The 17,179-nt window shown below is 41.3% G+C and overlaps 1 protein-coding gene across 1 annotated transcript in view; it reads right to left on the reverse strand.

Annotated features, from left to right (window-relative positions):
• Positions 1-17,179, reverse strand: part of GRID2 (glutamate ionotropic receptor delta type subunit 2) — a 368,933-nt gene that overhangs the window by 181,189 nt on the left and 170,565 nt on the right. The window contains exon 7 of the mRNA XM_088660515.1: positions 14,597-14,698. Within this exon, the coding sequence (XP_088516641.1) occupies positions 14,597-14,698 (102 nt within the window). The remainder of the gene's footprint in view (positions 1-14,596; positions 14,699-17,179) is intronic.

A 17,179-nucleotide genomic window follows, 5' to 3' on the forward strand; every position in this document is an offset into this window, starting at 1 on the left:
TTTTATGAGACCCAAGAATATACTGCCACTTCATTACTCAGGGGCATGAGTTCAGTTAGGGTAACTGATGTTTGCTAAATGGTTTCACAAACACTATCATCAAATTATAGGGAATGTGCAGAAGTGATTTCTGCTGATTGTTGTTCACCGGCTCCCTGCTGAGGAATCAGAGGCATTATCACCTTCTCTGTTCCCTGCAAGAAATATCTGGAGATGAAGAGGAGGGGCCTCAGGAAAGAGAGTTTCATAAGACATTTCCTGGTCAAAATAAAGAGCTCTCTTAATGCTAATTCACATATTGTGTGTGTATGGAGGGGCACTGCTTCCATTCTGATAATGCTGGTCTTAATCCACCTCAGAAAGCCCTGCTTTAACCTCTTCTCACCCACCAGGCTGCCATTGTGCTTGATGTGCTGTTGTAAGACAAGATGCTCTAGCACAGCAGCACTGAGCAAAGCAGCATAGGAGAAGGAAGGGGGCTAATGTTGAGAGCTTCTGAGCTCTATTCCAAGTCTCCTCAGTTATGTGGGTGTTGACTGAAGAGATGCCCTTAGTTTTCTCACCCTGTACATATATGCAGGGTTTTCTTTCCCAGCCAGAACACAGTCCAGTACCTCTCAGGTGGGTGTCATTGCCATTCTAGGAGAACAAGGAAGGCATTTATGGTGAGTTCCGGCACCCCTTTTCTAGAAAAACAGCACTATGTATATGAAATACATCCCCAGGAAGGTTGGGGCTGTAATCTCCTCCCAGCACCAAGAAAAGTCCATTCTATTTGCCCAGGTCTTCTGCCACGTCAACTAGCTGGCATTAATCTGTTACTTTTATTTTATTTTATTTTTGCTGGCTTTTCATGTGTGTTTGTTGCTCTGCTGCATTCATTCATGTTTGTGACTGCATTGTTCATGTTCTGATTTTACTTTATGCTTTATTTGAGAGCTTGTGCTGAAGATCAGCGTATCACTCTGCAAACAAACTTCTTTTCTGTATGCAAAGTGGTCCTTGAGCTCTTTTCACTACATTCCTCTCAAGTCAGGTTTCCTAATTTCCCCAGCATCAAAGGGTGCCATTGTTTCTAACATCATTGTTCTAAAAAGCACAATGGAGCAGCACAAAAGAGATAGAGCTCATTAGTACAGCACATGTTTTGAATGCAGAAAGTCCCAGGGTTTAGTCCCTGGTATTTCAGGTTTAAAGGAAAAAGGATAGCTTTTGGGTAATGCAGTAGCTGAAAGCACACTGCACCTGACCTCCCTCTGGCTGTGTTTTTGCTGCATACCAGGATGGAGGAGGACGGATGAGGTCAGCATGGTACAAATACAGCAGCAGGAGCACTGTACTGGCTCTGCTAGCACATTTGCACCATACCAGCCTCAGCACAGTCTCATCCCTCTCCCTGCCCATCCTGATCTGCAGCAGCAACTCAGCTGGAGGAAGGTCAGGTGAACAGCATGGCACAGCCCACCACACTGTCTGCCACTGATGTGATGGAACCCACCATGTGGAACAGCCTCCTTCTGGAAACAAAGCATGTGGTTTCTGTTCTATATTTCTGGAATATGATGAAGACTTTTCTATTCACCCTGACATTTCCATGCCAACCAATGCCTACTGTGTGTCACCATGAAACACTGGATCCCATATTTTTGTTGGGTCATAAAATAAATCCACCTTCTGCCTTTCCTACAAACTCTTGAGCACTCATCTCTTTTAAACGATAGCAAATTGTCCATTTTTTTGTTGTTTTATTTGGGTCGATACTTATCTCGTTGCAAATGGATGCCTCCCTTTAAAAAGGAAAACATCAGTTGAACATTCTGCCAAACACAAATAAAAGAGCAGAAATAAAGAGAGAGGGAGAATGTTGATTGGTAAGAAGTGGAAATGGAATCTACAGGGGTCCAGAGCACACAGTAAAGTTTGATCTGCAAATGCATGACCTTCTGTGCTCCTGTTGAAAGAAGTGGTGAGATCAGGTAATTAGACCGACTTTTAGTATTCACAGAGCATATTAAATGACCTCAGTGACTATCCTTTATATTTTTCTGATCATACCGGGATATGTTATTTTAATATTGATATTCTAATCCATTAAGATAAGCTCTGCAATGGAGTACAACTTTCTTTTCTGCTAGGAAATACAGCTAACACCTACCCACTACCCCACACAGAACTCTGCTCCTTTGATTTTGTTCATACTGTATAGATAACAATTCACAAATTGTATCTCTCAGTGCTGGTCTTAAATGGGACACCTCACTTGAGAATCTCATTCTGTTACTCCAGTGGACCAGATATCAGACAGACTGCTAAGGCAATGATTGTATGCCATCATGCTAAATCACAGTTTAGTGTGACAAGTATTGTGCTCTTGCTTGCCCTTTCCTTCTTATGCCATACCTGTGAGAATGGAAACTGCCCCCTTATTTTCAATAAACAATGGAAGAAGAAGAAGAAGAAGAAGAAGAAGAAGAAGAAGAAGAAGAAGAAGAGGAGGAGGAGGAGGAGGAGGAGGAGGAGGAGGAGGAGGAGGAGGAGGAGGAGGAGGTTTGGATTTGATATCCCGCTTTATCACTACCCTAAGGAGTCTCACGAAGAGTCGGACACGACTAAACGACTAAACAACAACAACAAGGAGTCTCAACAAGCTAACATTCTCCTTTCCCTTCCTCCCCACAACAAACACTCTGTGAGATGAGTGGGGTTGAGAGACTTCAGAGAAGTGTGACTAGCCCAAGGTCACCCAGCAGCTGCATGTGGAGGAGCAGAGACGCGAACCCGGTTCACCAGATTACGAGTCTACCGCTCTTAACCACTACACCACACTGGCTCTCAACAGTGTCATCTGAGGCTTAACTTGTGGTTAATGTTAACCATGGTATGTTTTTTTTTTAAAAAAAAGCAGTCCCACAATTTATGGTTTGAAGTTGACCCATTTCGAGCATACCATATTTAACATTAACCACAGTTTAATTACCCAGATTACATGGAAAAATGTGTTTAATCTAAAATGGATGTGAAAGCTTTCAAACATTTTCTTACAGCCACACTAGAGACAGAGAGGGGAATGGAGAGCGCATGAGCCAAGGTTTGCCCAGGCTCATTTTCAGCATTCCGAACCATAGTGTGATGTCCAAATGCAGCCTAAGTGTTACTTCTCTCCAAGTATACTTTCTAAGTCCCATCAGCCATAAACTTTGGCCATGCTGGGTAGAGCTGGTGGAGCCCAACAACATCAAGAGGATGAAAGGTCCCCCATCCTTGCTTGCCTAAGACAAGCAGAGAATTCTGAAAACTCTAATTGTACTCTGTCCCAGTGGTGCTCTATACACAGCCTCAAACTAATATTTAAAAAGTTTAAAATAAACCCACAAGCTGCAAGCATACACATTGATTTTAAGATTTATTTATTTTTGCCCTTTTCAAAAATGGTGGATGTTGGTGAGCTCTGAGAACTGAATGATGAGCTGCCCCGCCTTCTTTCTCTCAGGTGACAAGGAGCAGACATTCAGTAAAAAAGAGGTACTTAGAAAAGTCAGAGTATCTGCAAACCACTGTTCAAATGCCAATTTCAAGCTTGTATGCCCTTGTTACCTTCTTTGACTTCTCCAAAGTTTTAGCTCCCCAAGTTTCAGTGTTAATCATTCTGGACATTATTCCCCACAAGCTTTCAGAAAGAATATGGAAGCACCAATACTTCATTTTCTTGATTGCTTTATTGACCACTGTTCCATCGTTTACACTTGGGCAAAGAACGGCATAGCAGCTTGTTATTTTTAATTGAACAGCAAAATGCATTACCTTGATGTTGGGAATCAATGGATAAAATTTAATTGAAACATTTAATATTCTAGTTACAGAAGCTCTCCTGCTAACAATAAGTTTTTTTTTTAAAAAAGAGTCTGAACCGATAATAGGCTAAAGGGAAAACACAAACACACACAATGAAGCATCTTCCCCCATAAGCATCTGGCCAAGAAAGACCATTAAGAAACAGTGGATCTTAAGGCAATGTCTAGACAAGGCAGGAGTAGAGTAAATGAGAATGATAACTGGATTTCAGAACCTTGTTTTCTTATTACTGGCTTTGCTCTCAGGTCCCAGTGAATGTCAGACTCAAATAAAAGTTTGTGCAGACCATTGGCTCATTGGGTTATCTACCATCACTGTACTTTTTCCATGAGACTGCTGCCCTCCATATGTTTTTGAACTATGGCCATGCTATCTGGCAGTAAAGGGGATTGTACTCCAAAACATTTGGTGGGCACCAGGTTGGTGAAGGCTACTTTAAGCAATCTCTGCTTCAGGATCACGAACAAGGATTATGTACAGGATCCCCAAAGATAAGAGAAAAGCTCTCTTTCTGCAAACATCTCAAAGGGATTTGATGATTGCAGCAGTTGGTGACAACCAAGCTTTTCATTCCAAGTTCTCTGCTAATGGCACCTATCCTACAGGAAGCTTTTGAAAAAAGAAGTTGAAGGTCAAAGATGCTCTACTATGCCTTATTTCACCACTAAGATCCCATTATCATGGCCCAGATACTGTTGCTGCTGTGGGATCCTCCTCTCCATGCTTCGGAGGCTGAAACTTGACAGTTGCATTATTCTTGTGCAAATTCTGGAATAGCAGTTACTCCCAGGGTAAGTGCTCTCCCAAAATATTTTTTTCAACTATATGCCATGTCTCTCCCAGCTTTCAGTCACATTATATTTAGCTTTATTGTTTCCCTAATAATGGTTTCCACACCTCAAATAATTTTTTTTTTCTGGACGCACTCATTTCCAGGCAAACGTTGCCTGTGTCCTATTCTGGTCCTATGGCAAGGCTATCTCAGCACCACGGAGAGCTCCTAGTGCACAACTTGTTCTGACAAGGCTTGGAAGTGAATTGAGGTCTTTTGAGCCCCGGTCTCCAGTCCTCCCATCCTATGTTCTACTATCTATAGCCCATCTTTCCCAAGATCCCCCTCCCTTGTGGAGAACTTAGCCTCTTAAAGGGTGGACCATCTGGCCTGACAGTGAGTACTTCTCCTGCATTCTAGATGCACTCCCTCTGTCAATGGACTGTAGGGGAACTTGGTCCCTCAAACCCACAAAAATATGCCTATGAGGGCTGCTACCTGCCAGCCTCAGTGGTCTCCTGATCACAAAGGAGCCAGAAATCTAGCCTGGTTCCTTATAAGGCGGCACCGTGACCTCTGGCTCTGTGTCCTGGGCTGGAGCTAGACACATCAAAGAAGCGTTTCAGGAAAATGTGTAAACTCTGTATGAGAAATTGTATTGGCAAGAATGGAACTCCACATCGCCATCTGTCGTCAGTGTTTTAATGCATATACAAAGCATATACTGTAAAATGTTTTTCTTTCTGGTGACTACAGGAATCTGGAGTCCTGACAGTCTAAAACAATTTTCTTTCTGATGTAGGAGTGAATAACTTACTTTCAAGCACTTGGAAAAAGGTAGCCCCTACCTCTGCCCCTCCGTAATTCATGCACTGGGCACCAGTATGAACCTAGAACTCCCTGACCGATTGTGCTCCATATGATTAAGATTAGAATATTCATTCAACCATGAATGCCTTGTCAACCTATAAAATGGCCTTAGAAAATGTTTTTAACTGCAGTTAGCTGCTACATTGAAAGCAATTAGATCTGTTTAGATACAGGATTACCTGAGGATTTTTTTTAGAAGTGCCAACAATTTCAAAACCCATATTACCCTGTTTCCCATATTTTAAGGCATCCCCATAAAATAAGCCATAGCAGGATTTTTAAGCATTCAAGGAATATAAGCCATACCCCGAAAATAAGACATAGTGATAGGCGCAGCAGCAATGCCAGCCGCGGCAGGAGGAGGAGGAAAAAAATAAGACATCCCTTGAAAATAAGCCATAGTGTGTTTTTTTGAGGAAAAAATAAATATAAGACGTGTCTTATAATATGAGAAACACGGTACTTACTGCATGTTATCTGTTTAAAATTAAAAATGACTGCCTCCCAGGAATCTCATAAAGCATATTTCATATTTAGTGACAGGTTCCAATCCAAGGCCTGGTGTGGCTAGAAAGAATAGCAAATAGCCAAGTGCTTCTGTCATGCATCAATCTTCATGATGATTTTATTCATCCAACAATAAAATGAGCCCATTTATCAGGGAGGCTGTAAATTACTAGCATTTCAGTTTTTCTTCATAGGTTTTTGCTAGGAGACAGCTGTTCTGCTCTCTTTTCTTCTGACAGAGATGTGAATTAGAGAGAAGAACAGAAAGCAAAGCAGAAAGTTCTGTTGCCTTGCCATCACCCAGTTTCTGTCAACTAAAGATTCCCAACAAATCCTAATGTAACCATCAATTATTTCAAAAATAGTTTTTCTTTCAACATGTGCTGATTGTATGCTTTGCCAAATAGTAGTAGTAGTGGTGGTAGTACTGGTTGATGTTGTTATGAACATTACTATCATTTCTGTAGAAGTGGGACCTGCAACACAATTCTCTCTCCCTCTTTTCTATCCTCCTTCCTATCAATATTCTTTGGCAATTGAAGAAACTGTGCCCTATTTTTTCTGTTTTGAGGGTTCCCTACTAAGAGTTTTTTCCTTAAAATTTTGTATTAGTAGTTCTGCAAAACCCGGGGGGGGGGGGAAGGCCCACTGGGCCAGCTAATACCTCTTTCTTTTGTGTGGGTGATGCCATTTAGCGAACATAAACAGCAGCACTCACAGCCTGAACATAATGGTACTTTACAGAACAACAGTATGACAGGTATCTGTCCTGAGGATCTTACTACTATATTAAGATAGAAGGAAGAGAAGGAGAGAGAAGAGTAGCAAGATACAAATGTGAGAATTCTCAGTGGCACCTATTTGGACTTTGTTTTTGAATAATCACAACACACATGCAACACACATATAAACACAACAGGCCTATTAGGTGAGAAAGGTAGTGAGATCATGCCTTGTTCAAGGCCATCCCATTGAACAGGGTTTGTAAGCAAGATTAGATGTTTTATTGTACAAATGTCCCGTCTCCCCAGTCACTGAACCATATTGGTCCCACAGAAAGCAAGATGTAAGGAATGAAATGAAAGGAGACTAGGATCTGTTTAGTGAGAAGAGTGAATAGTAACAGAGAATGGGTGGGGGACAGAAATTGTACACCCCTCTTCGCAGTCCCTCTTCTTTCTCTGAAATCACCAATTTCAAAGATGATGATTTCAAATCACCAAACAAAAAGATGTGGGCAGACTGTAAACAATGATCCAATAGCAGAACATAGGCCAACTTCTAGTATTCCAAATGGCCCTTGGTGGATAATTGCAAAGAATTGGATTGATCCAGAAAGAAGTGCAATGCATTGATCCAACCAGTGCTTTGATATGAAGTGCTTTGCTGGAGCAGTGCATTCTGTGCAAAAGTCTCAGGAACCAACAAGTGCTAGGTGATTCACTTGTCAACTGATCACTTACTTTAAAAGTAAAAACCCACTGGTGGACTACTGTAAATAGAAGAGACCAAGGAAATCTGAAGCAACCCAGCACTTCATATAAAGCAGGGATTCACAATATAAAAGAGTACAAGAGAGCTGGTTTTTTTTAAAATGAATCCCCCCAATAGCCTTTTTAAAGAAAATAAATGAAATACTATTTTTTTAAAAACCCAAAGCTTTGAAATAAATGAGTGAGCAAATGGTATCAATACTGGAGAAAAAGAGAAGTGTGATGGTACCCTGCGCCATTATTGGCCATCTGAATATATTTGCATACTTCATCTGCCCTTTCTTACGGTTGGCTGTATGAGCCTCCCTTGCTTTATGATGAATATTTCCTTTCAAAGACAAATTGGCAATGTGTGTTAGAATTCATGATCATGTGCTAGGATATAGGATCATTTGCAGCAAGTCAATAGAAAATATACCAACACGATATAAACAGGCTTCAGGAGGGTGGGCAGAGCTGAAATTACTGTGAAAACAGAACATAATTGTCAGTGGAGTGACTGACAGTAAGTTCTGGAAATAACACCAGTTCTTTAAAGCAGGTAGTAAAGTAAAGGACCCCTGGATTGTTAAGTCCAGTCAAAAGCAGGTATAGACAACTGGCTGCCTCTAGGCCAGTTATAGCCCTGAAGCAATTTTACCCTGGCCCCTGGTGGCCCTATCAAACACGTTTTACAGTTGTAAGGAATGGAAATTCCAGCAGCTATAATGTGCCATCTATCTTTTGGATTTTGCATGTAATCTGTAATGTGCCAAATTTTGTCTATTATGCTATGCCACTGGGCTCAAGCAAAAGGATTGAGTGAGCCTTTGGCAACATACCCTCTAGAGCAGGCATGTCAAACCTGCGGCCCTCCAGATGTTTTGGCCTACAACTCCCATGATCCCTAGCTAGCAGAACCAGTGGTTGGGGAAGATGGGAATTGTAGTCCAAAACATCTGGAGGGCCGCAGGTTTGACATGCCTGCTCTAGAGGAATCACTCCTATATGTTTGGGCTCCCAGACATGGCCTTACTTGGCTGTGGCAGCAACATACAGTCATTTTAATTTCCCACAAGGTCACCAGAGCAGCACAGCTCAAGGGAAAGGGTAGTTTCCATTCTCACATAAGAAGGAAAGGGCAAGCAAGATGCTTCTGGACTACAAATTAAAGGAAGTCAAGGAAAGGCTGTAGCTCAGTGAGAGACAATCTCTTTTGCAATGCAGAAGGTCCCAGGTTCAATCCCCCACATCTCCAGGTAGGGGTAGGATAGAACACTCTGCTTGAAACCCAGAAGAGATGCTGCCTCCTGTGTAAACAATACTGAGCTAGATGGGGAAATGATCTGACTCAGTAGAAGGCAGCTTCCTATATTCCTACGGAGAACTAGACTTTTGCCAGAATGAGAGCCCTCTCCTTTTTTTGGTTTTTTGGTTTTACTTGGAAAGAGGTTGTGAGGAGAGGGGAGGAAGGAAGATTGCTGGCTAAATTAAGCTGTTTGAGTGTTCCAGTTGAACACACACACGATAGGGAAAAACAATACTTTCAAGGGTGTCATTGAACACACACACAAAATCAAAACTGGATTCATCGTTTTGGCTCAGTCTTATCTGCTTCTTGCAAGAAAGCTGGCAACCTATGTACTGCCTTGGGTCACATGCACACCATACATTTTAAACAGTTTACCATTTTAGCTATTGTCACTTCCCCCAAAGAATCTTCGGAACTGTCATTTGTCAAGAGATGCTGAGAATTGTTAGGAGACCCCCTCACAGCGCTATAATTCCAAGTACCCATAACAAACTACTGTTCCCAATTAATGGTATGCACTAAAAAAATTCCTTGCCACTTGATATAACATTTTCTCATCACCTCTGTCATTATCCATCATGACAACTAAAAGATTTGAGACAACAAAAGGTACAGTGGGCTAAAATTAGCAACCAGTGCCTACTAATGCTCTCTTCCTAAGCCAGCCTAGATCTGTTGAGAAACAAGAAGTGCATTTTTATTCTTAGGTTGAATAAAGGTTCCATCCCACACAATTGTAATGCAATGAGTAAGCCATAACCATGAAAGCAGAACCTGAGCTTTGTTTTTATGCTGAGCCCTAAATGTGTAATGTCATCAAAGTTCATCAGAGCTGAAAGAGCAGTACTATCAGTCCACCTTAACTTTGTGGGCACACAAGTGGATGATAACACACTAAAGTGGGGTGATTTACCTACAGTAGTGTTATCTTCCATTTCTTTACAGTATTCATGCCACTGTCATAAATAAATTGGGTATTATAGAACAGAAGCCATACTCCTGCTTTTTGAGGATTGACACCCCAGATCCATGAACAGGAACAGTTGGGGAAGGACTAAGGAAGTTAGAGTTCCAAAATTTCATGCTTGGTAAAAGGCTTTAAGTCCACATAGCAGGACTTGGACTTAAAATCTTCAAGTGTGCAGAAGAAGGCCCACCCTGTTCCTCCAGCAGGAAGTTCTTGCTGGAACGGCAAATGTAGACCCATTATCCTTCTAAGACAGCCTACATTCCTCTAGCTTCCCTTACCGCCACCATCCCCTATGGAACAGAGAAGGCATTGCAACACATGGGTGACAAGGAATACAGTGGTACCTCTAGTTACAGACTCGATCTGTTTGCACCCCGAAAAGTCCGCAACTAGAGTGCCGCTTCTGTGCATGCGCACGGCGCGATAGAGCGCTTCTGCACATGCGGCGAAACACAGAAGTATACACTTCCGGGTTTACCACATTTGTATCCTGAAAAAAATGCAACCAGAGACTGATGTAACAAGAGGTATGACTGTAATGGGATAGCTTACAGGGCAAGTTCACAGCTGACTTGGTCCCAGGACTATGCCCTGAAAGAACATGATGTGCAACTTGTTGAAGCTAATAAGGTTTGAGTCTTCTTAGTACCTATATGAGTGACCACCCAGGGACCCCATTTTGGCAACTTTCAAGTTTCATGATGGAGGAAAGGCAGGATATAAATGCCATGAACAAATATGTGGGTAATTTCAAGCTGTGTCCCCATTCTGCTGAATTCTGTGCTGTTTTGCATGACTCCTCTACACAACCATTTCACAACAGTGGTTATTTCAGACATAATAACTACAGCCTATTCAGTACACTGGATTGTCTTCAGGGGGTGTAGTATGCAGAATCCTGTTGCATAGGGAAGCCTTTGCCAACATTGTGGATTGCAAATTCATCATTTCCAGCCTGCACAGCCATCTGTTATAGTCCAAAGAATCGAGAGGGCTCCAGATTCACAAAGACCCAGAATGGGTTTCTAAAAAAACAAATCATGCCAGATGAATTCCATTTCTTTCTGTTTTTTGATAGAATTACAATCTTGGTGGATCAGGGAATGCTGTGGATGTAGTGCATATTGATTTCTGTATGGATTCTGACAAAGTCCCCCGATATATTCTTGTGGGAAAGCTGGTAAAATGTGGGCTGCATGAGATTATTGCTAAGTAGATTTGTAGCTGGTTGATTGACTAAACCCAAAAAGTGCTCACTAATGGTTCATCATCACACTGGGAAAAAGTGACAAGTGGGATGCCATAGGGTTCTATCCTGGGTCCATTGTTGTTCAATGTCTTTATAAAGACATTGGACTTGGGTGAAGAAATTGAGGAGATGCTCATCAAATTTGCATATGACATCAAACTGGGGAGGGTAGCTAGTACAGAATAGTGACTTTATTTTTTAAAAAAGCACCTTTGGAGAACTGGGCCCAAACTAACAAAAGAATTTGAATAGAGACAAATGTAAGGTTCTATACTTAGGTAGGAATAAGTGTAGCTAGCTGCACAAATATAAGATAGGGGGCACATGGCTTGCTAGTAGTATATGTGAAAAAGATCTAGGGGTCTTAGTAGACCACAAGTTTAACATGAGTCAACCGTATGATACAGCAGCAAATTAAGCTAATGCTATTCTAGGTTGCATCAATCAAAGTCTAGTTTCCAGATCAAGGGAAATATTTTACCACTCTATTGTGCCTTGGTCAGATCATACTTGCAGTACTGTGCCCACCTCTAGGCACCACAGTTTAAGAAGGATATTGACAATCTGGAAAGTGTTCAGAGAAGGCTGACCAAGAGGACCAAGGGTCTGGAAATCAAACCTTATGAGGAATGGTTGAGGGAGTTGGGTATGTTTAGTCTTGATAAGAGGAGATTGAGAGGTGACATGATAGCCCTCTTTAAATATCTGAAGGGCTGTCACATGGAAGACAGAGCAAACTTGTTTTTTTGCTGCTTTAGAGGGTAGGACCCTAACCAGTAGATTTAAGGTATAAGAAAGGAGATTCTGATTAAGCATCAGGAAGAATGTTTGACAGTGGAATGTATTCCCTTAGAAGGTGGTAGACACTCCTTCTTTAGAGGCTTTTAAGCAGAGGTTGGATAGCCATCTGTCATGGATGCTTTAGTTGAGATTCTTGCACTACAGGCAGTTAGATTAGATGATTCTTGGAGTCTCTTCCCCCTCTACAGTTCTATGAAATGATGGCCTAGGGATTGGGACAGTAGACCAAATGGTTGAAAGAACTGGGTATCTGAATCCAGGCTTTCTTATTTAAAAATGTTGTGCAACTGAACATGCATATGGGCACATTTTAAATATAGGTTTCTATTCAGGTGAAATGTGTTTTCATTGTTTTCTAAACAAAAATTGTTGCGGGGTGAACACCAGCAGGTGTGAGGATGGAGGTGGAATAACCAATCTGTCATGTGTGAAATCCTGAACTTTAAATCTCTATCTCTCTCTGTCTCAGATCATATGAGCCTATATTGGTGTGAGTAATGGTGCATTTCTTTTTCCTATGCCCATAAGTATCAAAGTCACTAAATCTTCATAATATAGTTGTTTGCCAGAAGAACGCATGCTGGCCAGCTAACTGAAATGATAAAATAGGGATGAAATTATAGAAGCAGGGGAAAATACAATGAGAAACTAATTTGAATTATGTTTGATGGGGAACATTCACTGAGCATTTTCATTGCAGGGATATTATGTTCAATCCATTTTGAATCTGTAGCAAGCAAAGTACAAAGACCAGCTTCTGCTATTGCGATGCTACTTTGATGAACATCAAATTAGCTGGAACACACAAACTACAAATAACACAGCCTTGTCACTTTGCAGTTGCTCACTCCAACTTAGTTTAGTCTAGTGGAAAAGGTATGAGTCTTGTTTACAAAACACAAAGCATTGAAAAGGAGAAGGGGTTACTGCTGTGGGTCTTGAACTGAGAGTCCTGTGGGTCAGAAACTGTTTCCCTGTGACCTGTTTGCTGTGTCACTACTAATGCTGGTTGAAGGAGAATCTGCAGACAATTAAAACTGGAACTCATTCACAGCAGCTGAGAATCCTCCTGACTTGGGGGATTAGATGGTACAATATCAAAAACCAAGATGACAATGACAATGACATCAACAACAACATGCAACATGCAACCAAGGTCTACTAAAAAGAACTTCAAATAACATCCAAAGTAAGTTTCTGTCAGTCTTCTAAAAATGGTGATCTGTCAGTGCCAGATAAAGAACCATAGGTAAGTGGTAGAACACACATTTTGCATGCAGAGGGTCTCAGGTTCAATCTCTGGCATCTCAGTAGGGATGCAAAAGGCCTCTGTCATTTTCCACTCTGGAGAACTACTGGCAGTCGGAGTAGACAATGTTAAATTAGATGGATTAATGGCATGACTCAGTATGGCCGAGTTGTCATCATGCTTCTAAAAGAGGGCAGTGGATCCAAAGGCAGCTCAGCCCTGTGCCAGTTAAGTTCCATTTTGGTACTCTCCACTGTCTACTGCTTGTACAGATCCCACTGTTCAACAGGTGGAAGAGGCATCACTCCATAGGTGGTGGCCAGCTGCAGTCTAGCGGAGCTGTGTGGAGGGGCACCTCTGCCTAGCCCTAACCCAACCCCTCCTCCCAGCCTGGCACAAAGGTGGTTTGAATTGCTTTGCCAGACTGTAAGTATGTGGGCAGGGTCCCTGCGGTATGTCGGAGGTAGAAACTGCCTCCCACATTTTATTACGCTGTCGTTTCTACAATGACATACGCCGGGTTTTCATTTCTCCTGTTATGCAAAACTTCTCAAATGAATCCGAATCCCAATGCCTAAAATTCCTTGTAGAAGATAAGGACCCTGAGATTACGATAAAAGTAGCCAAATTTTGTGCGACTGCCATAAAACTCAGGGAACAAGCGGTGTCACCACAATGATCAAAGCCCCCAATGGCAATATTAGGTTATATTTTAGCAACCCAGTTTTAAATTACAGATTCTAAATGCTGTAATATATACACGTGTACCGTCCCTGCCGTGTAAATTTTAATGCTACACCATTGAGTTTTATGATTTTTATTCTGTATGTGAGCTGGTCTGTGACCGTAAATAAAATTGAATTGAATTGTGGGCAGGGTTGTCTTTTTCTTAATCTGTGTATAGCACTTATAGTAAATTTTAGCTGTTCGAATCATTGTTAATCATCGTAATCTTTTTCAGGCCTTGATTTCTGCCTGGCATACGACGCAGAATACTCAGAAAGCAAAAGCAAAAAATGGCTGACAAGAGTGTAGCAATTGTTTTACTGAACTAATGTAATTCACCCTAAGATTATCTTTAATATTTTCTGAGTGCAGTAATTTGTGTGAAACGGCAATCAATTTGCTGCAGTAATTGGTGGATGACTGCCTCTTATGCATCATTTAGAGCTTGAGCTAACGGGCCCACTTTGTTTTGCCCTTTCCAACTAATGACATGGCTCACATAACTTAGCACATGGTGGTGGAAGAAGCAGAACAATGCATTTAATTCCCATGCTGAAATTTAACTCTATTGGTAAAATAATTATTTTGGGGGGTGGCAAAAATTCCCATCAACCCAGTATTGACAAATATAAGCCTGATGGTGTGACAGTCAGTAGAAAAGTTTCACATTATTTCCATCCAATAGTAGAATAACGTCATAGTTTTTTGCTTTGCTCTTTCTTCTAAATAGTAGCCAATGGACTGTAAGTGAAGAGCAAGAGAAGCCAAAAGAAAGTATATATTTTTATTTCAAGAGGAAAATCTGATTCTGCTTACCAGTACTGTCACTACACGTAGAACCACCCCACGCATGTTATTCTCCAGCCTTCTGTCTGTTAATGAGCCGTTGAGACCGGTGACAGGATTCCAGCAGCCCAGCTGAAACACAGAAAAAAATGTGTCACTCTGTTGATCATGAAATATGAGGAGTTATTTCTATTTAAAGCAGGGATGGGGAAACCTATCGCCCTTGAAGTGTGGTTGGACTCCAACTTCCATCAGCCCCAGCTGGCATGTCAAATGGTCAAGAACGATGGGAAGGGTAGTTCAACAAGATTTCCATTCATGATTAAAAGAGAATATGCGTTGGTTATTATAGACACAAAAAAATCATCTCCTATCATCAGTGAAGCAGAAAAGGATACTGAAAAGATTACTTCTATATGAACCTGTCCACAAATTATTTAGAGAGGACATAGACAACATGGTGTCCTCCAGATATTGTGGACTGCATCTCCCAGCATAGGTTTGGGTTATTGATTTATCCTTGACTATTATTTATGCTGCTTGGGGCTGGTAGGAATCATAATTTACAATGTCTGTAGAGCACCAGGTTGGATAACCTTAATCGCTAGAGAATTTCTTAATTGTCTTAATGCCATGTTAGGTTGGCAGAATGGAGAGAACCTATTCTCTGGCTTTATCTATAATCTTGAAATCACTGCCCATCTCACCACTTCTTCCACCACAGCCTGAATATTTTGTTATATGAATACTTTTGTCCTTGAGAGGCCAAACTGAATACTAGTGGGCCTTTTCACTGCAATGTTAGCTGAGTTGTTTGTCAAACAAAAACATAATTTAATATCTCTGAACGAGTAAATTGATTGATTTTTTTCTGAGGTTTTTGGTGTCTTTTAGTGTTATTTATAGTTGTTTTTACTTACAACTTTTTAACTGTCTGCAGGCTTGTTGTTGTCCTGATTGTTTCATTGTATTTTGTGGCTTATTTTGAGAGCCTCTTTGGACTCTGTAGGTCCAGGTAGGTGTGTGTATCTAAATGTCTATACCCATTCTGAGCACCAGTCAATATTGTAAGGGACCGACAGTAAACTAAATAACAGAGATGGGATTTAGTGTGGACTCTGAAGCCAATGAGGGGCATAAAAACAGGGATGGTGAAGTTCTGGCCCATGAGCCAAATGTTGCCCACCAGGCTTCTCAGTATGAAAGTTGAGACTATGAGGAATTTCAGTGCTACCCTCATAGATCATTTTTCAGGGATACTTTTTGACATTTGCTCTAGCAACAACCTTTCTAGAAAGAGAGTTGTGTGCATCCCTTTAAACTGAACTCACCATTATGTGTAGCCATTTCTACAGCAACTTTTTGGGAAATGCTATCCACTGCTGGCTTGTTGCTAAAATAATAAAATTAATATCTTCTTGCAGATTGGTCACTTTCAGGTTCTTGTTCAGCCTCTCCCTGAAGTTAATGGAGAGTTCCTAACTGGCCTAGGATCATCAGAGGAAATCATATGTATTAATAATATAATTTTTATTCTTTATAAGGTGCCTTCGACACTAGGGTATATGAAATGCATGGAACTGCATCTTAATCATCCCTGGCCAGCAGAACATAAGACGCAGCCAAACCCCTTTATCCAGTGTTTGCAACAGTAGGGTACTTTTCAGCAACCTTTGAAGGAAATGAGTGCATGGAGAAGTCAATATATAATCTACAAGAGCTAAGAAAGCTTTCAGAGTGGGATTAGAAGGACAAATGAAGTGCACAGGAATGGCCTAGAGCGCTAATCAGCTCCATTGGTGGGAGCCTGAATTAGGAAGTTTTTTCCCCTGGCCCTCTAAAAAAAGTTCAAGGGGATACTCAAACAATTTAGTCATTAATAAAGAGGTCTGGTGTTTGACAGACCCACAAGACGCCAGGTACAAAATTCCAAAATAAGATCAAATAATTAGAGTTTATCCACATTTATCTTTTGCCCTGCTCTTTCCAGGCACAGGGCTGCACTTAATAGCTCTGAATGTGGGGTGTTTGGGGTTTTTTTTGCCTCTGCGAAAACCTGCTTTTTGCGATTGGAGCAAATGTCAATTTGGGTTTTAAGCAGATTGCCATTTGCTCTGATTGAGCTTTAAAAAGTGGGATTTTGCAGGAAAAGCTCCAGAGCAAACATGGGTGCCTGGAAAGAGTTGAGGAAAGGGAAATGTGGATAAACCCTTAGTTTCTGCATGAGTTGCTATGATGGCAATGTTCAGCCTTCATGGTTGGAGGCAATATGCCTCCGAGTGTCTGTTTTCAGGAATCACAAGTGTGGCGAGAGCCCTCTTGCGCTCAGGTCGTTCTTGTGGACTTCCTAAAGGCACCAGGCTGCCGCTGTGGGAAATGCATACTGGACGAGATGGCCTGATCCAGAAGGCTCTTATATTCTTATAAACTGTGGGCTTAGAGGTTAAACTCACATCAGCAATCAAAAGAATTAGTGAGCCACTGAGCATTCCGATACTAGCATCCTAAGATTTCTGGTGCTTTAATTGCTCAAGCAAAAAAAGATGGGATGGTGTATTGGTATCATCTGATCATGAAGAAGAAGACTTGGTTCACACATGCAGGCTGTTCACT

Source organism: Zootoca vivipara, chromosome Z1, assembly GCF_965207765.1.
Source record: "Zootoca vivipara chromosome Z1, rZooViv2.hap1.1, whole genome shotgun sequence".
NCBI classification, from domain to species: domain Eukaryota; kingdom Metazoa; phylum Chordata; class Lepidosauria; order Squamata; family Lacertidae; genus Zootoca; species Zootoca vivipara.